The sequence below is a fragment of the Polypterus senegalus genome, chromosome 17 (assembly GCF_016835505.1).
Source record: "Polypterus senegalus isolate Bchr_013 chromosome 17, ASM1683550v1, whole genome shotgun sequence".
NCBI lineage: Eukaryota > Metazoa > Chordata > Cladistia > Polypteriformes > Polypteridae > Polypterus > Polypterus senegalus.
Genome location: NC_053170.1, coordinates 77,162,904 through 77,184,292, shown reverse-complemented (window position 1 = coordinate 77,184,292; position 21,389 = coordinate 77,162,904). Strand labels below are relative to the sequence as shown.

The 21,389-nt window shown below is 37.4% G+C and overlaps 1 protein-coding gene across 4 annotated transcripts in view; it reads right to left on the bottom strand.

Moving 5' to 3' along the window:
* macf1a (microtubule actin crosslinking factor 1a) overlaps positions 1 to 21,389 on the bottom strand; it is an 826,555-nt gene that overhangs the window by 273,950 nt on the left and 531,216 nt on the right. For all 4 annotated transcript variants that reach the window (XM_039739817.1, XM_039739818.1, XM_039739819.1 and 1 more), the window contains 6 exons: positions 16,514 to 16,684; positions 2,876 to 2,993; positions 2,579 to 2,787; positions 1,943 to 2,260; positions 1,645 to 1,811; positions 1,022 to 1,178 (listed from right to left, as the gene is read on the bottom strand). In XM_039739817.1, coding sequence (XP_039595751.1) covers positions 1,022 to 1,178; positions 1,645 to 1,811; positions 1,943 to 2,260; positions 2,579 to 2,787; positions 2,876 to 2,993; positions 16,514 to 16,684 — 1,140 coding nt within the window. The remainder of the gene's footprint in view (positions 1 to 1,021; positions 1,179 to 1,644; positions 1,812 to 1,942; positions 2,261 to 2,578; positions 2,788 to 2,875; positions 2,994 to 16,513; positions 16,685 to 21,389) is intronic.

The window sequence follows — 21,389 nt, the reverse complement described above, 5'->3', positions numbered from 1 at the left end:
GGCGCAAGTTTTTTGGAATTGGGGTTGTACATGTAGGAAGTAAAAACAATCATTTGAATACACAATGGGAGGTCTGAAAACCAAAAGTACACCTTATGGGAAGGATTTAAGTGTTGTAGTGGACTCATCACTATCAACTGCAAGACAGTGTTACAAAGCCATTAAGAAGGCTAACAGAATGTTAGGTTATAGTAAAATGTGTAGAGTACAAGTCCAAGAAGGGTGTGCTCAAGATTTATAACACACTGTTAAGTCCTCATCTGAAGTACTGTGTATACTTTTGGTCTCCAGGCAACAAATAAAACATGAAAGCACTAAAAAAAAGTCCAAAGAAGAGCAACTATGCTGATTCCAGAGGATAAGTTATGAGAAAAGATTAAAAGAGTAGAGTCTTTTCAGTTTACACAAAATGAGAGGAGACATGTTTAAAGTGTTTAAAATTTTCACAGGAATTAGTAAAGTGGATTGAGACTGTTACTTTTAAATGAGTTCAGCAAGAACTCTGGAACACAGTTGGAAACTTGTTATGCTAATTTCACACAACCATTAGGACATTTTTCTTCACACAAAGAACCACAGACACATGGAATAAGTTACTCAGTAGTGTGAAGGACAGAAGAAGTTTAGGTACCTTCAAAACTAGGCTTGATGTTATTTTGGGTGAATTAAGTTGATAGGACTGGTGAGGCTAATTGAGCTAAATGGCCTGCTCTCATCTAGATTGTTCTAATGTTTTTCTCAATTATGGATTCTTCTTCACTGTGCCTGATACTACTGGAGAAAGTTCTCATACCCATTGACCTTACAATGGAAAATGTGGGATTTGAATTTTGAAGGCTATTTCAAAAATAAAGCTTATCATGAAAAAATTACTTGTGAGCAGTTAGGAGGCCTAAGTACAGTTAAAAATGCTTAGTAAAATAAGAAAATGTCAATTCTACTGCAAATTACACTGCTTTCCAGAATTGGAAAAAGGAGGGAAACACTGTTCTAAAAACCCCAGCAGATAATACTAACTCACATTAAGCTGATGAACTTGAATTTCCAGCTCTTTTGTGGTAAAGTGCAACTCTGCATCTGGTAACTTGTCCTGCATTTCATGTAACCAGTTCTGCAAGGATGTTACAAGTACGTGGAAAGCTTCTAATCGCTGACGACAATGAGACACTTCTTTGCACCTACACATACAACAATAAATTAAAGAATAAAATGTGGTGAAACAACATTTTCCTTCTGCCCCCCCCAAAAAAAGCATTAAAACATGACATGCAATATATTTTTGCTGCTGTTAATTAGTTCTTTGATTAATAACTGTACTTACTATATTTGCCAAGTCTGAAGTTTTTTTCTCTTTAATCTCCTTCCTTTTTAGTCATTCTAGTGAGTACTCAGGCCATAGTGCACATATTTATTTAATCATTTATTTATTAAAACCCTTTGTAAAAAGCCTAATTTCTAACTGTAACAAATAAAATTCAATCCAATAACTTCCAAATGCACATATTTTTTACCACTCTGCTAATATTTAACCTATATCCAGTAAACAGTCTAATTTATTATGCCATACATAAATTCACCATGAATAACCAAGGTGCAGCTAGTTTAATTATTAAAAAATTATGTATTTTATAGAAAAATACATACCTCTCCTCAACACTGACTTCTAGTTTATTAAACTCTTCCGTCAGTTGTTTTACTGTATCCTGTAAAGGGTCGCTACAATTCAGGACACCTGTAGTACTGAGCTCTGCTGCGAGATTCCTCAGCGAGCATACATTTTCTGATTCTTTTTTGGCTGTCTTCTTCAGCTCCTATCAATAAACAAAAGTTATCTGTTAAAAATTTGGTAAGCTTCATTTTCAAATAGTTTTCGTCTATTTTATGTAACTGGGTAAAAGACACGATACACAAAGAACAACTTAACTTATTTTTGTCAACTTACCACAAACCTCAATAAACAGTCTTCCAACTCTCTGTCAAGAGGATTTCCAAATACCAGCACTTCATTGCTGGATTCAATAAACTGTTTAATATGCATAGCTAGGGTTTCAAACACCACCAGTTTGTTTAAAACTTCCATTAGGCTTAGCTCCTTCTGTTGCTGGGTGCTCTTTGCTAATGTAAAGCGCTTATGAAGCTGACACAGATCTGTCTGTAGCCTAGATGCAGTCAATGCATCTGTGGTCTGTAGGATTTGTGTTACTAAGTCCTGAACAGCCTCCATGCTACCTTGGTGTGACAGCAGATCATGACGTACTTTCTGGATAAAAAAGTAAAATTGGTTTTAAATCCAATAAAAAAGCAAACATTGACTCCCAAACAACATAATACATCATAATACTTCATAACGTAAGGTTTAATAAGATTTTGAATAAAAAAAATTCAGTCTAGCAATTTATTCTCAGAGTTTATCATCACAAATATTTACACTTCAATAGATAAATCTGGTATCAGAAACAACCTACTGAACAGCTGAATCAAACTAGAATGCTTATACTATATAGTAAATTTGGCATTCCTCATGCACTTTGTAAATAAACAAGTAATGAAAAATGTTTACGACTATCTGCAGTTTCACCTGGTTCTGAGTCAGTGCATCTCGTACTGCTTGGGCAGAAGGTGTGATATTCTCTTGAGTCTTCATCATCTCCTCAACACTATCCATCCAGGTATGCAGTCCAAGGAGATTTTTTTGAACACCCTGAGACTGTGCAAGTGCTGTCTGTAGTTTCTCAGAGCGTTGAGAAATAGTTTGAAAAAGGTTTTCAAAATTCTCCACAAGCTTCTCTGGAAGCAGGAAAATAGACACAATTTTAGACCTTTCTTTTTGTCACTTATTCAGGTCTTGTCTTCACCTACCTGAACACAATTTTACCTGTTGTCTTAAGAATCTCTTCCTTGCTCATATTTGGTTCAATATTTAGCAGTATGTTTGTTGCTTGCTTCAAGTGTTGCACTTGCAGCTGCTGCTCAGCAAATTCATCCTGTAATTTCTAAAGTTAGAGAAAAGTTAAGAAAATTAATTTATATGTATACCCTAAATTGTACTTATTAGATTGCCCATTTTAAAAATGTTTAATAAAAACTGTATTGAGGTCATTGATTGCTTTGGTGTACTAAAAGTATTGTGTGCACTACATTACTTTTTAATCAAATACATTACTAAGATTATCATTTCTGCTTAAAATATTTCGAGTTTCAAATGTATGAAAATATTGTGTAGTTGCTACAGACCTAGCTGTTATATAAACTCTGCCTACATTAATTATCAGGTGTGATTTTTTAAATAATTTAATTATTTTTTTATTTATGCAAAAGGCTGGTAGGTTTGCTATAGCTACTACACTATCCTGACTTCATACAAATTAATACACAAACACTAAGTCCATTTCAAAGCAAAGATTTTGATTCCAGAAAATATCCCTTCTTCATTTCTGAGATATACTTATAACAGCAAAAAAACTTAAATGTGTACATAATAGTAAAAATATAGTGTATCACTGAAATGCTGCATGTGTCATCATACACAATAACAAATCATAGAGGCTTAACAGAAAACAAAACTAGAATTCCATCATAACTGCCGGCCTGTGCATTTGGATTAATTAGCCTAGAGAGGTTATTCAGCACCAATGGCCAATGAATTACTTTAAACTATGCAACCAATTAGGAACTTGAAAGCTTCCTACCAAGCTTTCTCTAATCATGCCAAAGGGCTGAGGAACATGCCAGCCCCAACTTGAAATTTTTTATTTACATTGAAATGGGGCATGCTAAAATGAATGTCTACTGGCTAATACCAAAAGAAGACACTGTTGATAGAGCAGTCACGCAAAAAACACAAAGTCAAATTTTTAAATGCTATGATTCAATAAGGAATCAACACAAGCACTTAATCAGAATGGAGAACATAATATTAACTATTTTGACTTTCTAAATAATTTTGATAAGGTGCCACATGACAGGACAGTGATCTAATTACAATTTAAGTTTTAGGTGTAGTGTACAGATGGATGTGATAGTAACAGAAATAAAGTATTATAAGAGGATGGTAATAATAACAATAGTTTCTAAACACCAAAGGACACTGTGCAAACAAAATCATAAAACCAATAATACGTAAACATGTAAATAAACATACACTGTCACACACGTGTGAATAGGAGGCAGCTGAAGGGCTTGGAGAATAATGGTAACACATCCGCCCAGGGGGTGGCAGGGTGCACTTATGCTCTTTCTAAGTTCCCTGCCAACCTTTTCCGGGAAATCCCACCAGGAACCACTGCCTCGACTCGGTACACGCCACTTCCGGTCCCGGCCTCAAGAATGACATCACTTCCCCCAGACCTCCTATAAAACCTCAGTCCCTTCCCCTGGAGAGCAGTTCTGTTTTGGACTCTGTCTTGTAAACATTACTCGCTACCAAAACTTTACTTTTGCAGCCAGGAACAAATTATACAGATTGTCTGCCCCAAACTATTGCAATGTCTCGGTCTTTTCTTGTCACAATGGTGTAGTCGGCAGGATGATGTCCTAGAAAAAAACGGGATAGGACCCTAAAACAACCCAGGTAGGACAGTACCGGGGTCAAGTTTCTGGATGGGGAGTGCATCGGGGAGTCAGGAAAGACCCGGTGCAGGCTCTGCTCCACAAGGGCAAACCCAGGCTTAAGCCCTATCTGGTAGAGAGTGTGGAAGGGACGCAAAAGAGGCTCATTATGCTCTCCTGGGTGGGACAGCTGAGCCGCCTATCGGGGCCAAGGGATAAGGATGGGCTTTCCTTGGGCCAGCAGGTGAAGGTATTACAATACTGGGAGTTTGATCCGAAGGGGTCACTCCCTGAGCAAGCTATGGCTCTCTCTGGGTTTGTGGCTACAACCATTCGAATTGACCCCTTTCCAAATTGTGCAGTAGGTTGCTTGCTTTTTGCTGCTGCAGCAACTACCCCAGGACTTTGCCCAGCTGGCCTAGGGAGACTTACACTCCATAGAGGAACTTATACGGCTCATAAAGACCCCAGGCCGGCCTCGAAACCTGGGGGGGCAGGAAATGTCTCACTTAAGAATGTCCCCAGACCACCTAGCATGCAGCCTGTCTGGAAACAAGGTGGACTGCAGAGAGATGCGAGGATATTGTTTACAGTATGTGCCCTTTGCAATCCTCTGGCAGATACCCATACCGGGAAAGTACTCATTAATGGGTATAAAGTGGCAGCCTTATTTGACTCCGACAGTAACGTGTCTGTCGTTGCTTGCCGTTATGTTTTACCACGACGGTGGATTAAACGAAAGACCAGTCTTAGGTGTATAAACAGAGACGTTTGCGTGTATAAATCCGCCCAGCGTTACATTTGTCAGGGAGGAACCCTTAAAAGACTCACCGTGTCGGTTCTTCCCGATCCACCTTTACCTGTAATTCTAGGGCGGTACTGGTCTGACAATGTGGTGAACTGCTGAGTGCTCCCAGTCAGCCACTGAGCCTCGCAATAGATGAAAGTGACTCGTCTCAGGCTGCCTCCACTTTGTGTAACCGCCCGACAGAGAGTGAGACGGAGGGCCAAGAGGGAGACACAGAAACTCCTGGTCTGTTGAGGGCTGCTATGTCATCCATCGGCGCCTGGGAACTTGGGAGGAATCTCTGCCCCTTGAGGTCAGACCGGACACTCTCTCTGAGTTGCAGTTTCAGTTTAAAGCAATGACGGCTTCATTCAAGAGTGAACAATGGAATGATGACTCTCTAAAACATGCAAAGAATGCAGTGGTTCTCGTCAACGGCCAACGCACGCATCAGGCCATGCCACAGGGACCTCGCTTCATTATAGAAAATTATGTTATATCGTGTTGCGGAGCGGGGAGGGTGTGGGGTGGGGAGATGTCTGAAGTTCCTGCTAATCCTGTGAGTCTACCGGCGACATGTTAGCGCATGCCCACCTCCTTGGAGGGCATCTCAGCTCCGAAAAGACATTGGAGCGGGCTAAACTCCGGTTTTTCTGTCCAGGAATTAATGAGGAGGTTCGCCGTTTTTGCATTTCCTGTCACGAGTGTCAACTACAGCAAATTCCCAGGAGGGACCGTGCTCCTTTTGTTCTCCTTCCCCTGATTGATGTTTCTAGTGTGATGACATGTTCACTTTATTCTCGAAGCTTATGATGAGAATAAAGGTGACATGTTGACTTTATGCTCAACATTTCTACTTTATTCTCGCCGTTTATGCCAAGATTAAAGTCCAACATCGTAAAGTAAAGTTCATCGCAAAATGAATATTTAATTTACTAGATTTTCTCAAACCCCGTCATAAGTTATATAGCGCATTAAATGCTTTGTGTTAAGTGTTCCACGAGCCATGTTAAATCGGTACATGCTTTTTAAACTGACTTCCTCTTGTACTGAGGAGGTGCTGGCAGCAATCTCCACACAGAATACATTCAATTCATGATATTCCTTCTACCTGAACATTTAGAATGCTAAGATAAATACTTGCTTTAATACATTTCATCATGAAAATTATATCATGTATTAATCATGTGGGGGCACAGTGGCATGGAGGTTGCACTTCTGCCTCGCAGCAAGGTGGTCTTGGGTGTACCCTGCCTTGAATTTGCATGTTTTTCTGGTGAGTTTACTCAGCGAGCTTCAGTTTCCTTTCAAAGTCATGTAGTTTATGGGGTTTTCTTATGCTATATTGACCCTGCTAGTGTTTGTTTTGCTCATATTCACCATGCGATGCGCTGGCGCCTCGTTCAGGATTTGTTCTTGCCTCGCACACGATGCTTGCTGGGATGGGAGCAACCCTGAATGGATGGCATAATTAAACATGTATAACAAAGATTTTTTTTAAAGTTCTGAAAAGTCCATGGGCTAAGTTTATAACTAGTTTTGATTTCACAAAGACGTTTATCATGTTGTGATTGGTTAGATGGAGAAAGAAAAAGAAAGGATAGGAGCTGAGGGTTTGGTACGTCAGACAGACAGCACAAATGCAATAAAGAAAGCCCGCTCAGAAGAACATCCATTGAATTCTGTGTTTGTGTCTCCGACCACCAGATTACAAACTCAACATTTACACAATATTTAAGTTAAACCTGTGCGATACCAATTCATACATCCAGTTTTTTGGAGCCTCGTCACACCTGCCATAAAGTTCTCTACACTGAACATACTGTACACCTGGGGACCCCTTACTGCGAGTGAGCAGCACTACCGCATTACTCATGCGGTTCACCAAGGTAAGAAAAGTGGCAGTTTAGCAAATATTTATCTGAGTCAGTTAAAGTGTAAAGATCTCGGCTTTGGCACATTTGTGTCTTTTTATTATCTTGACATTTTTTTTCCAAGGAGTTTCTCAGTCTCTAGCATTGTCCATTTATAGTCCTCCTAAATGTAATGCGTCATTCTTTGAGGAATTCTCTGACTTAGTATAAATTATAACTACTATATTTCTGTCCTCCCCGCCATCTGCCTTTACTTTATTCGGTGATTTAGTACTGTCTAATCTTATTTTTATATAGTTTTTATAAACGTTTCTTTCTTCATCCTGTAAAGCACTTTGAGCTACATCATTTGTATGAAAATGTGCTATATAAATAAATGCTGTTGTCGTCGTCAAAGCGCAAATGCAGCATGAATGTCTGATAGTGTTCACAGCGCATCGTATCTTTGATTGCCGGTACAACAAATAATTCTGATTAGTCAACAACCATAGCACCAACTGTGGACATCACTGTTCTTGTGAAAAGAACGGAGATAAACACCATCAACTCAGAAAGGGAGAGGCAAGTTCTTTATACCATGTATTTATCTGAAAACTAACAGTGTCAGATCGGGGGGAGTGTGAACATAACTTAGAGAAAAAAACAAATTAAAAATTTACACCGGCTATTACAAACTCAAATAAAATGTATGTTTGTATTATAAAAAGTAGAGGAAATCATTGTTTGATCTCCAGCTAAATTTGTAAGTTTGCACACTTACAAAGAAATGAACAGTCTCTAATTTTATGGTAGTTTCATTTTAATGGAGAGAGACAGAATTTCAACCGAAAATCAAAAAAAAAAACACATTATATAAAAGTTATAAATTGATTTGCATTTTATTGAGAGAAATAAGTATTTGATCCCTTACAACCTAGCCAGAATTCTGTCTCCCATAGATTGGATATGTGCCCATGTGGCACACAGATTACAATCAATCAATTACAGATATTCATGATCTCAACTAGTTATGTTCATAAAGCACACCTGTCCACAGAATCAATTTTTTCCAGTCCAGCTTATCCACCACCATGAGAAAGTCTGAGTTCAGCTGCCTCGGTGTGGGATGGGTGAGCAGACTGCCTGCAGCCAGTGCTGACTTGACACATTTGCAAAACAAAAACGATGATGAGGAAGTGCGAGGGAATTTATGGTAGCCTGGCATTATGAATATTTTTATAGGTGTCTAGTGTTAAATGTGCACCTTTCTCCTGCCTGTAATTTTATTCTTTCTAGCTGCCAGAGATTATAGAATGTAAAACAGTAGGAGAAGTGCTGACACAAGGTCTACATAATAAAGAGTACAGGATTAGCCTGGGACCCTAACGTGACAAAACAAGCGTGCTAATTTTAGCTAATTGAGCATTTTTGTGACTGTATGGTTCTGTAAGCGTATTGCATGCTGCATTGTTCGATTTGTCTCATACTTCAAATACAAATTCAGTTACACATGTCTGGTGAAGACAGAGGTATTGAAATGGTAGCTAAATTAATTTTATTTTGAAATTAACCTGTAGATTATATAGAGGTGCAGAAACTGGTTTCATTTTAGTTTTGAATTTTTTATTTCCACCCACTCTATGAAGTCAAGATATTCAATCACTCCATACAACCCAAAACTGAACACACAGGCCAGAAATTTGATGTTTTGATAGACAGACAGCTGTCTTTACATTGAAAGAATGAAAGCAAATTTAATCTCTGTATCAGTTGTAACTTCCTCCTTTCAAAATGACTGAATGTTACAACTAATTGGTCACATCATTATACTCCTATATCTTGCAAGAAGCGTGTATCTATAGCTATGAATTAATTCCCTCATCTGGGGAAGTTGTTAGACTGAAAGGTAAATTTCACAATAATGCTAGAAAGTGTTTCTTCAAACAGACAAAAACATATATTAAAAATGCAAAAATTTAAAACATTAAAAGTCACCAATCAGCATAGTAGGTAGTACGCTGGTCTCATCTAACATTTTCTTATGAAATGTGTCTATACAGAGATAACCTGTTAGTCCTACTAGTCACACTAATTAGTAGGTGTGTAAGGTTAAAACTGTGAAATTTTATTCTGAGAAATTAATTTGTTTAAACTCTTAATATGTTTCCTGGAAGTTGCATCATTGAAATTGTTGTTTTACTGTGGTTTTTAAACTAATTTGTGCATAAATGATCCCTGGTTGAAGTATTTCTGGTATTAGTTTATACTTACTTGTAAGTTTTTGCAAGTGCTCTGAGAAGCACTATACAAAAATAAACTGAAATGAATGAACTGAGAAACTGTGGTGGAGAAAGTACTAAAACAATTTACTTAAGTAAAAGTACAAATAAACAAGCCAAAATTTACTCTATTAAAAGTTGTAGTACCCAATTAACATTTCTACTTAAGCAAAAGTAAGACTTAACTTGAAAATATATTTAAGGTATTAAAGTAAAAGTACTTGTCAAATGTATCTCCCAATTCAACAGTCTAATATGTTGTTAGGTGTTTCCATACTGAATGTTTGTGGTGTTAAAAAACATAATGAGCACAGGTTGTGCCATTTTAAATAAGAATGACTTAGATCAAGGGTTCTCAACCTGGGGCCATAGGATTTTCCAAGGGGACCACAGATGAAAATTGTGTTAAAAGGGGGCCATGGCATGAGATTAGGGGGCTACAGAGAGAAGTGGGAAACAAAGAAAACAGAGACATGAAGAAAAAAGAAAACAGAAGTGAAGTGACCATGCTGTGGCGGCAACGTCTCATCCACTTTCATACTCCACCCACTTCCTCACTCAATTCTGCCCTTGCGCGGTACCCTGGGGTGATTTCAGTATCTCATGTGTCACGGGAAAGGTGTGTCGCTGAAGCAGTGTTAGTGCTGCTTCTTCCTACGAATATTACAGGTATTTTAGATCTTGTTTTTGCCAATCCTTTTGCAATTGCTGTTGAAAATAATTGCTTAATAACTTTTATTTCCAATTTGAGAGTTGATTTTGAAATTAGGGATACACCTTTTCCAATCAATCTGCACGTTCAAAATTTACAACAGACTAAATTTGCAAAATATTGAAGAATGCAAAAATTTCTTTTAAAATTTGCATATTTTGTTAAAACCAAAAAAAAGAAGGTCCCTGAACACAGCCTTTCAATTATCTTGGTTGTGAAATTCTAACGGGGATTTAATCTTAAATTGTGCAAAGCATGTATATTAACTATCACCAATTTGACTGAAAAAATATGCGAGACCCCCAAGTCTGAAATAAAATTACCCGCATTTGTTTTGCGAAATTCATAACAGTGTCGTAGTAATACAGAATCAGGTTTCAGTGGTGTAAATTACTTACTGAGCCAAAACGCAGAATCGTCTTAGCATAATGGACAGAGGTAATCCTCGTTTATCCCTCAAAGCAATAGAAACAGATTTAAAAAAACCTTGTTTCTGATTATCAAGCACAAGGGTCACATTGATCAAGAAATACATAAAAGTATACATTTTATAAATTAAAAAATGATTGCATGTAATTTGCATGGTAATGTAATAAATTGTATTGTGTTATAATAAAACATGTTCTATTTACAAACAAAATATTTAAATAGCTACCTTTCTACCAGTAAGACAGGGCGGCCACAGGAAGGAAACAAGGTCGAAAGGGGGCCACGGTTGAAAAAAGGTTGAGAAAGCATGATTTAGATTATGCTGATAAATGTATTAGCTTCATATTAGGTTATCATATTCTGTTTAAAAATTCTAATAATTAGTTGTAAAAAATAATTAATACAATTTAATATAAATGTGTTGTTACTGAATGGCATTATGAAGTTTTAACTTAAATGGAGCAAATCATGAATTAGATTAATTACTAATGGCAACAAAACACATTATAAGAAAAGGTGTCTCGGAGTGCTTCCAACAACCTAGTGTTCATTACATCCAGGACAGAGGAAATGGTAATTGACTTTGGCAAACAGCACTTACAACCTCTCCCACTAGAAATGAATGATTCTGCAATTAATATGTAATATGGTGTAATCCTTCAGATCTTTGGGCACAACTATCACAAACACTCTCAGCTAGTACCTTAACACCACCTACATCACTAAAAAGGCACAGCAGCGATTGTACTTCCTACGGCAACTAAAGAAATTAAATATTTCCAAGCCAATCATAGCTTATTTTTACAAACCTATAATTGAAAGTGTAATCACATTCTCCAATGTTGTCTGGTTTAGTTCAGCAACAGCACACTTCAAAAATAAATTACAGCATGATGTGTGGTCTGCTGAGAAAATAATTGGCTGTACCCTTCCATCCGTTGCAAACCTGTATACATCTCATGTCACTAAAAATATCAGAAGGATCACTACAGACTCGTCTCACACTGCTCAACACTAACCATAAACTTCCCCCTGTAAATGCTTCAGGCCAATTAAAACTAAAACTAACAGAAACCTCAATAGCTTCTTTCCCAGAGCCACAGCCCTCTCAAACCAGTAACCTAGCCTGACATCTTTGTACATTCATGCATTCTGTCAGATACTGTATGAATATGTGTGTGTGTGTAAAGTATATGCACATGTATGTATATGCATATACACTAGCACTCACACTTTCACAACTTCTTTATAATTATACTTTTCCTCATCTGGTCGATTAGAGTTTGCTAAAAGACACCTGAAGGACTCTGAGATGGTGAGAAATAAGATTCTCTGGTCTGATGAGACCAAGATAGAACTTTTTGGCCTTAATTCTAAGCGGTATGTGTGGAGACAACCAGGCACTGCTCATCACTTGTCCAATACATATACAGTGAAACATGGCGGTGGCAGCATCATGCTGTGGGGGTGTTTTTCAGCTGCAGGGACAGGACGACTGGTTGCAATCGAGGGAAAGAAGAATTCAGCCAAGTACAGGGATATCCTGGACAAAAACCTTCTCCAGAGTGCTAAGAACCTCAGACTGGGCCGAAGGTTTACCTTCCAACAAGACAATGACCCTAAGCACACAGCTAAAATAACGAAGGAGTGGCTTCGCAACAACTCTGTTACTGTTCTTGAATGGCCCAGCCAGAGCCCTGACTTAAACCCAATTGAGCATCTCTGGAGAGACCTAAAAATGGCTGTCCACTAACGTTTACCATCCAACCTGACAGAACTGGAGAGGATCTGCAAGGAGGAATGGCAGAGGATCCCCAAATCCAGGTGTGAAAAACTTGTTGCATCTTTCCCAAGAAGACTCATGGCTGTATTAGCTCAAAAGGGTGCTTCTACTAAATGATGAGCAAAGGGTCTAAATACTTAGGACCATGTGATATTTCAGTTTTTCTTTTTTAATAAATCTGCAACAATTTCAAAAATTCTTTTTTTTGTCTGTCAATATGGGGTGTTGTGTGTAAATTAATGTGGGAAAAAATTAATTTAAATGATTTCAGCAAATGGCTGCAATATAACAATGAGTGAAAAATTGAAGGGGGTCTGAATACTTTCCATACCCACTGTATATCCTCCCTATGGCATTTGCCACTTGATTGACATACAGGGCGGCCAGTATGATATCTCTTTTCTTCTAACACACTGGTCATCCCGCACGCATGATCAAACGGGCGAGCTACTGCAAAACTCTGGCTATGATCTAGTTAGCCTTCCAATTTATATCGACTAAAGAAGGGATTTAAAAAAAAAATAAAAAATTGTTTGGGGAGGGTATGGGCTGAATGTAGAATTGGAAGATGATTTTTTTTCTCACAATGTCACAATCGAAGTGTGCTTATCGGATCTGTCGATCTATCATTGCTATTCCAAAGAAGGAAAATGTGGAAAGGCACTTTTGAACTGTTAATAAAAACTACGAAACTGACTTCCTTCTGAAAAGCGATCTGAGAAAGAGAGGGAAGTAAAATCGCAGTTAATTGGGTGGGTGGGTAGGTAGGTGTAGGTAGGAAGGTGTAGGTAGGTGTAGGTGTAGGTGTAGGTGTAGGTAGGTACTTTATTAATCCCAAGGGGAAAGTCACATATCATGAAGCATAAGAAGTCCTTCCAAGATGGAGAGATGATAAAAAGAGGCTTTTGTTGGGACAGATAGCTAGGGAGAAATTCCTGCTGAGATTTCAAGACTCCTGGCCAGAGAAAAAGGAGTTTCTCCTTACCATTAAACATGCAGAATACAAGCAACTTAATAACGATCAATAGCCGCTAGACTTGGTATTTTTTTCCTAAACTGACCAAGATGTTGAATGAGCTTAATTTACAGCTGCAAGGAAAAGAGAACTCTATGGTCAATATGATTAGATCAGTTAATGCTTTCAAACGAAAATTGCAACATCTGTCCTCAAAGCTGCAGCACTTTGATTTGGGGAACATCCAAAACCTTGCTTCAGAACTGGAAGACGCAATGGAAGGATTATGCGCAACATGACAGCATAGGCTACACAGAGCAGATTGAAAATTATCTGTCACACTACAGAATGACATTCAGCTGAAGTCTGGGGCTCTTGGACAGTTTTGGAACTTACACACAGAGGAAAAGCACCCAAACATGAGGAAATGTGCTACCTCCTTGACTGCATCATTCGGGTCTACTTATTTATGCGAGTCAGCCTTTTCCCACATGAAGATTATTAAATCCAAAAATACTGTAGTGACCATAAACGTATTGAATTGTTATTGTGCCATAAACGTTGTTCAGTTATGCAATGTACAACAACATATATTTTATGTATAAAGTATAACATATATATATATATATATATATATATATATATATACACAAACCGGATTCCAAAAAGTTGGGACACTATACAAATCGTGAATAAAACTGAATGCAATGATGTGGAGGTGCCAACTTCTAATATTTTATTCAGAATAGAACATAAATCACGGAACAAAAGTTTAAACTGAGAAAATGTATCATTTTAAGGGAAAAATATGTTGATTCAGAATTTCATGGTGTCAACAAATCCCAAAAAGTTGGGACAAGGCCATTTTCACCACTGTGTGGCATCTCCCCTTCTTCTTACAACACTCAACAGGCGTCTGGGGACCGAGGAGACCAGTTTCTCAAGTTTAGAAATAGGAATGCTCTCCCATTCTTGTCTAATACAGGCCTCTAACTGTTCAATCGTCTTGGGCCTTCTTTGTCACACCTTCCTCTTTATGATGCCAAATGTTCTCTATAGGTGAAAGATCTGGACTGCAGACTGGCCATTTCAGTACCGGATCCTTCTCCTACGCAGCCATGATGTTGTGATTGATGCAGAATGTGGTCTGGCATTATCTTGTTGAAAAATGCAGGGTCTTCCTGAAAGAGATGACGTCTGGATGGGAGCATATGTTGTTCTAGAACCTGAATATATTTTTCTGCATTGATGGTGCCTTTCCAGACATGCAAGCTGCCCATGCCACACGCACTCATGCAACCCCATACCATCAGAGATGCAGGCTTCTGAACTGAGCGTTGATAACAACTCTGGTTGTCCTTGTCCTCTTTGGTCCGGATGACATGGCGTCCCAGATTTCCAAAAGAACTTGAATGTGACTCGTCTGACCACAGAACAGTCTTCCATTTTGCCACACTCCATTTTAAATGATCCCTGGCCCAGTGAAACGCCTGAGCTTGTGGATCTTGCTTAGAAATGGCTTCTTCTTTGCACTGTAGAGTTTCAGCTGGCAACGGCGGATGGCACGGTGGATTGTGTTCACTGACAATGGTTTCTGGAAGTATTCCTGAGCCCATTCTGTGATTTCCTTTACAGTAGCATTCCTGTTTGTGGTGCAGTGTCGTTTAAGGGCCGGAGATCACGGGCATCCAGTATGGTTTTACGGCCTTGACCCTTACGCACAGAGATTGTTCCAGATTCTCTGAATCTTGGATGATGTTATGCACAGTTGATGATGATAGATGCAAAGTCTTTGCAATTTTTTGCTGGGTAACACCTTTCTGATATTGCTCCACTATCTTTCTGCACAACATTGTGGGAATTGGTGATCCTCTACCCATCTTGGCTTCTGAGAGACACTGCCACTCTGAGAAGCTCTTTTATACCCAATCATGTTGCCAATTGACCTAATTAGTGTTTATTGGTCTTCCAGCTCTTCGTTATGCTCAAATTTACTTTTTCCAGCCTCTTATTGCTACTTGTCCCAACTTTTTGGGATTTGTTGACACCGTGAAATTTTGAATCAACATATTTTTCCTTTAAAATGATACATTTACTCGGATTAAACGCTTGATCTGTCATCTACGTTCTATTACAAATAAAATATTGACATTTGCCATCTCCACATCATTGCATTCAGTTTTTATTCACAATTTGTTTAGTGTCCCAAGTTTTTTGGAATCCGGTTTGTGTATATATATATATATATATATATATATATAATTTTTAAAGTAGGTAGATCATTTCGACCTGGTCATTTTAAAAGTAGTTCACAAGCGGAAAAAGTGTGGGCACCCCTGTACTATACTGTCTCTAACAGTACCCTAAATAGCGGTGGGTTTACCATTTGATACAGAATTCCTACTTGGACTAACTTAAATTTATTTAGACATACCCACGACACATAGTTTAATGAAAAAGGCTGACTGCATCAAGCATGTATTTTAGCATTCCTGTGGAGATCTACTTAATCAATTTGTTCATGCTCATTAATTGATTCCAATTATTTACTGAAAACAGGCATTCAAAAAGAACAAGACATTCATGTGATTGTAAAATGTAACATATCACCCATGTAGAAATGTAGAGGAGTAGAAAGTTGAGATACTTGCTGTAAAACTTACTGAGTAGAAGTCAAAAGTATTCACAGCTGAATCTACTTAAGTAAAGATACATGAAAAATGTACTGAAGTGCAGTAACAAAGTAACTGTACTTTTTAACTTTCCATCATTGCTGAGAAATGTAACAAACATTTGGGTTAATAAAATGGATGCAGTGACAGATCAGAAATAAAGACTTGCAACTAATGCTGGATATCCATTCTTAAACAGAAATGAAGGACAATTTATAGTGAATGGAAAAACACATAGACAGGAAAATATGCAGCCCAACACACAAAACAAGAAATCAAAATACTGGCATGTGTTCTCTTTCTCATCCCTCCCTGTTGACTCAGAGTGAGGAAGTGCAAGTATTGTGACATCAACATAAGATGCAAACATCATAATTCATAGACACAGATAAGCTTAACAAATTAATTAAGACAGCCATCTTTGATGTAATCAACAATGAATCCATTAGTAACTGTCATTGTCTGAAAGAGATCACTTGGTCCATAAAAGCTTACCTTGGCTGTGTCCAGCTGCTTCTGTAAGCTATTTAGATCAGTGCTATCAGATAAAAGCCCCTCAGATGTCCGTTGGTGTTTCTGTAACCAGGTATCCAGTGAACTTGCTTCATCCTTGAATTCATAGTATCGCTGAAGTAAGTTGTTAAGATTAACACCAAGATCAAGACACTAATGGGATAAGATAAAAATATTATTTGTTGTCATTATTTAAGCCATACAACTGGAAAACACCTATATCATATTCACCATCTGGCTCTAATTCAACTCAGCTGTGGCACACTAACTACTGCCTACTTTTACTTCAGTCCTTTTAGTTACACTGAAAATGTGGGTGTAACATCAGGAGCATTATAATACTCATAACCATGGCAAAAATAATGTCCATGATTGAATGTTATGTCAGATTATCATAAAACACATTACTCCAATGCAATGGCACATATACTACATTTTTCTAATATCACGCATCTTAACAAGATAAGAGAGCAAATCAAGAAATTTCTATCTAACTAAATGAAATACCAAATGAACTTCAACAACAAGAGTTCACATTGTGACACATCATTATAACTTAAATGTTATGCATAAACAAAACACTATCATGTAGTGTTGAATAAATTTTACACATTGTTATGGAACAGCGTCTACAGAATGAAAATTATTTTCAATTGCCACATTGGTCCAGTACTTTGCAGAATTTCAGAAGTGCTTTATGTCAGAATATTATACAATTGTGCCACTACATTACTATATGCTTGGGCACATGATAATTTCTACTATTTCGTGTGTGGCTATCAATAACGGAAAGAGAAAATCTAGTAAATTCAATAAAATACTCCTTAACTGAGCCAGTAACATACATGTAACTCATAATCACCAATTGTAATACACAATATGAAAAGCCTGTTTTTTTTGTGTAATTAGATGAAACAAAGACATTTTGATCATTGATCTCCTACAGAAGACAATAAAATAATTTTTGTAGACTGTGACATATAAGAATTCCAGAAAACACAGATAATGACTAAGTGAGCTGTCAAGATGCGAGTATACTTTGCCAATATTTCTGTACATTTTGTAAAGTTGCCTTTATTAACAGAATCTCCATTCTCATTATGTCCCCTAGTCGCTAAATCATGGCAGCAAAGCAGTAATGTTGCATCCATTTAACACCTGAGAACAACTCTTTTCTATCTCTAAATCACTTTACATTGGGCCCCCTCGCTATGTTGCACTCTTATCTTGCTAGGAGTGCACAAGCACTTAAACCAGGAGTTCTTAACCTTTTTCAAGAACTCTTTTGCATTTTTAAAATATTGTGTGACTGACCTTCGAAAAAATGACAGCTCAATAAAAGGTGACTCTCTTTAAAACTGACGCAAGATGAAGTTTCATGTGTTTAGCTGCAAACATTTTAGCCATACACACCCTGCCCGCAACTACGATGCAACCCCTTAAGTTCAGTGCTTCTTTGAGTTTTGATGTTTCTTACATACCCTACCAAATGCTACAAGGGTGCAAAACCAGTACTTGGCTGCACAATGCTGTCACCACATCCCAGTTTCATCAGCAGACATGTCCTTAGTCATAGGTTGTCAAAGCATTAACACCAACAAGTCAGTTGATATCTACCATAAATGAAGGATATGCTATTGTTATCCAAGTTCTTTTTTTTTATAAAATTTTTGCTATAGCTCTATTTTGCAATTTCATGTTCTGCCCCACTCTCTTCAAAGCTGAATGAGTAGAATTTCTCCAAACTCAGTCCACAGCGTTTGCATTTTGCTAACTACTGCTCCGATGTTTGAAGCTAAACTACTATGCTGTACAAAATGGGAAAAGATATAGTTTTAAAAACTACAAACAGCAGCAATATTTGAACCTTACTTAAACAATTTCAACAGCTATTTTCTGTATAAATCCATTAAGCTTTAAGCGGTTCAGACAGCAAACAGAAAGTGAATCAATGAATAACTTGTGATAATGGTCACAAGGATACATTTAGTTTAAACTTCTAGTCATTTATTCTAGAAGTGATTAAAAATGAACTATATGGTAGATTGTTGACCAATAAACATTCCTATTTTTATTGTATGAATTAAAGCATTTATAATTCTCTCCAGAGAAGTCCATTGATTTTGGGGGTACCTTTGATTCAATGGACATGTCTGTTTACAGCTCATAAGCAAGTTACAGTTTCATTTCTGTCGCTGCAGTCACACTTTATTGCGATAGATACTCAGCTTTAACAAGTCCTACAAGTTTTTTTCCCTGCTCCCTACAATGAAAATAAGCCATACATTTCTAACAAGAGAAGAAAGCATATGACCCAACAGGGGAAAAGAGGCAGGGGCTTCAGCCATTGTAGCCACCCCTTTGTGCACATCCCTGAAGAACATATGCTAATGGGAGTGCCTTCTAGTAGATGATGGCAATGTCATGACGACTGACTGGTTGCAGTCAGCACCATTATGTAACAAAATGTAGTTAACATACTGTATATGTGTTCATCTGTGGTTTTAAACACTTGCTTTGGCTCTTGGTTCAGTTTCACACAATATTAACATTTTGTGCAAAATTAATTCACAATCTCACTAGACTTGGCCTATTCAAATGGCGGCCTGTGCCCCACATGCTGTCCAGAAGCAACCTTCAAGTGGCCAAGCCTGTGGTCCTGCCAGAAACACAGGAAAAAAATTGGAGAAAAAAACATTTTGGAAACCTTCAGAAATTCCTACATAAATACAGTAATACTGATCATGAGGGCAACACTTTGCATAGCCTAGCAACATTCAACCCATAATGCAGTGCACTGTATATCTAGAAGTGGTGGTAGTAGTCTATGTTACAGTATTTTGCTTTTTTTGTGATGGTATGCGCTGGCATGTTGTTGGCCAAGGCTACAAATTAAATGAGTCTATAGTAAATTGTGTGCTTAGTCTTAGTTGTATTCCACTTTTATCAAGAGAGTGAGAACATGGGTTTTCACAAATGAATCTAATTGTTAGATTCATTTATGAGCCTCGTTACTGAAAAGCATTGTATTTGCAATTCTCTTCATATGATTGGCTGGTCCAACACTCAAACGCTTCGATCCTGCGGATTCATGGATGTTACGAAGTTGAACAGCCATTGACACTCAAAGCAAAGAATGAATTAGAAAGACTGCATTTGATGAAAACATACAAAAAGTTAGAAATTTTCTGTAAAACTCAAATCAAATTAAGCACTGATTGCTTTGCAGGACTACATAACTTGTTTGTAGAATGTAGAGCTTGTTATTAATCTGCAATTAATATTATACTATTATTATACTTGATGATTTGTCAATTTGAAATGTTATGGTTTTTCATCAAACAAACAAAACATAGCGTTAGGACTCTTGGCCTCTAAATACCTTGACAGTATCTCAAACTTGATCCAAAAGCAAAGTATGCGTACTGTCACCTTTTTGTTTACAAAAAAACCACTGCTAATCACACATGTTGCGATTTAAAATGAACCCATGTTTTCTCAGTGTGCAGTAAGCATTGTATTCGTATGTGTTAGTTACTGTTAACACTTGTTATGGATTTGTGCACTGAAGCTTTGATACTTTTTTTTTTATTCTGTTAAATGCACTTTGTGATGTGCCTGGGTAACAAATGACAAAAATATTTATTTTATTTCAAAAGGTAAACAAATGTTATTGCTAATACTGTGTACTTTTTTGTTGTTTGACTATTTTGTTTTTATGCACTTGGTTTGAAAATCTGGCCCGACTAAATTGGTAACTGAACAGCCATGCACTTGACTAATGATAGTGTTCGATGCATGTGGATACTTTGATACATAAACAGAATTATATTAGCAAATATCAAAGAAACTGGAATAAATAAATATAGTGGACAAAGTTAAACAGTGCAGAGACAAAAAAACTAAAAAATGGTAAAAAGAATGATGAACACCACAGTAATTTCTTCCATATTTTCCTGGGGGGTAAGATCAATAAGCAGGTAACACTGCCTTTAGCAGTCTTCCTTGTAATGAAAAAATGCCCATAATCAGCCCATCAGCCTATTTCTTCTTCCTAGAGAATATTGATATTAGTGGAAAACTAGAAATGAAGTGAAATGTAAATTAACATGGTTAGGTGCTAATGAATTTGAAATAGTATGTTAAAAAAAGCTATGCCATAAATGATACAGATGTAAAGGCTACACTGACAGATAGGAAAGTTTCTCTTTCAACTATTTATATTGAGCTTTCAATTTTTTGATTGAGGAGTATCAGGAAATAATATTTAACATCCAGTTTGATTCTTTGGAGTTGAACTTTGCTGATATGTCAATATGTTTTATAAAACTGCTATACTATAGATACATCTAAAATACATAATGTACTATAATTATTCTGTAATTGAGCCACTAGGGATTTTTTTCGCATGTACACACACACACATACATACATACATACATACATACATACATACATACATACATACACACATATCTATATCTGATTATATCTGATTAATGTGGCCTGTTTAACACGTTAAAAATATTGTCACATTCAGGGCTGGCAATGAGGTGAGAGTGTCAGGCAGTGTTTTGGCCAAGGCCACATTCTCATTAAAACTTTTTTTTAACATTAGAAAACAATAATACTGTAATGATGAGGATGGAGAGTCAAAGGGCCATGGGGCCGTATAGCTACTAAGCACTGTATCTGCAGAAGGTGCAGTGCGATATGCTAATGAAACACCTCAGTGGGAGGAGGGGGGATTCGGAAGAAAGTACGGAAGGTCCTGGAAGGAGCACTCGTTTTGTTGGCGCTGGGGTCAGACAGAAGGAGAACACAGTGTGCAGTAGTGCTATGTGTGGGGATAAGAAAG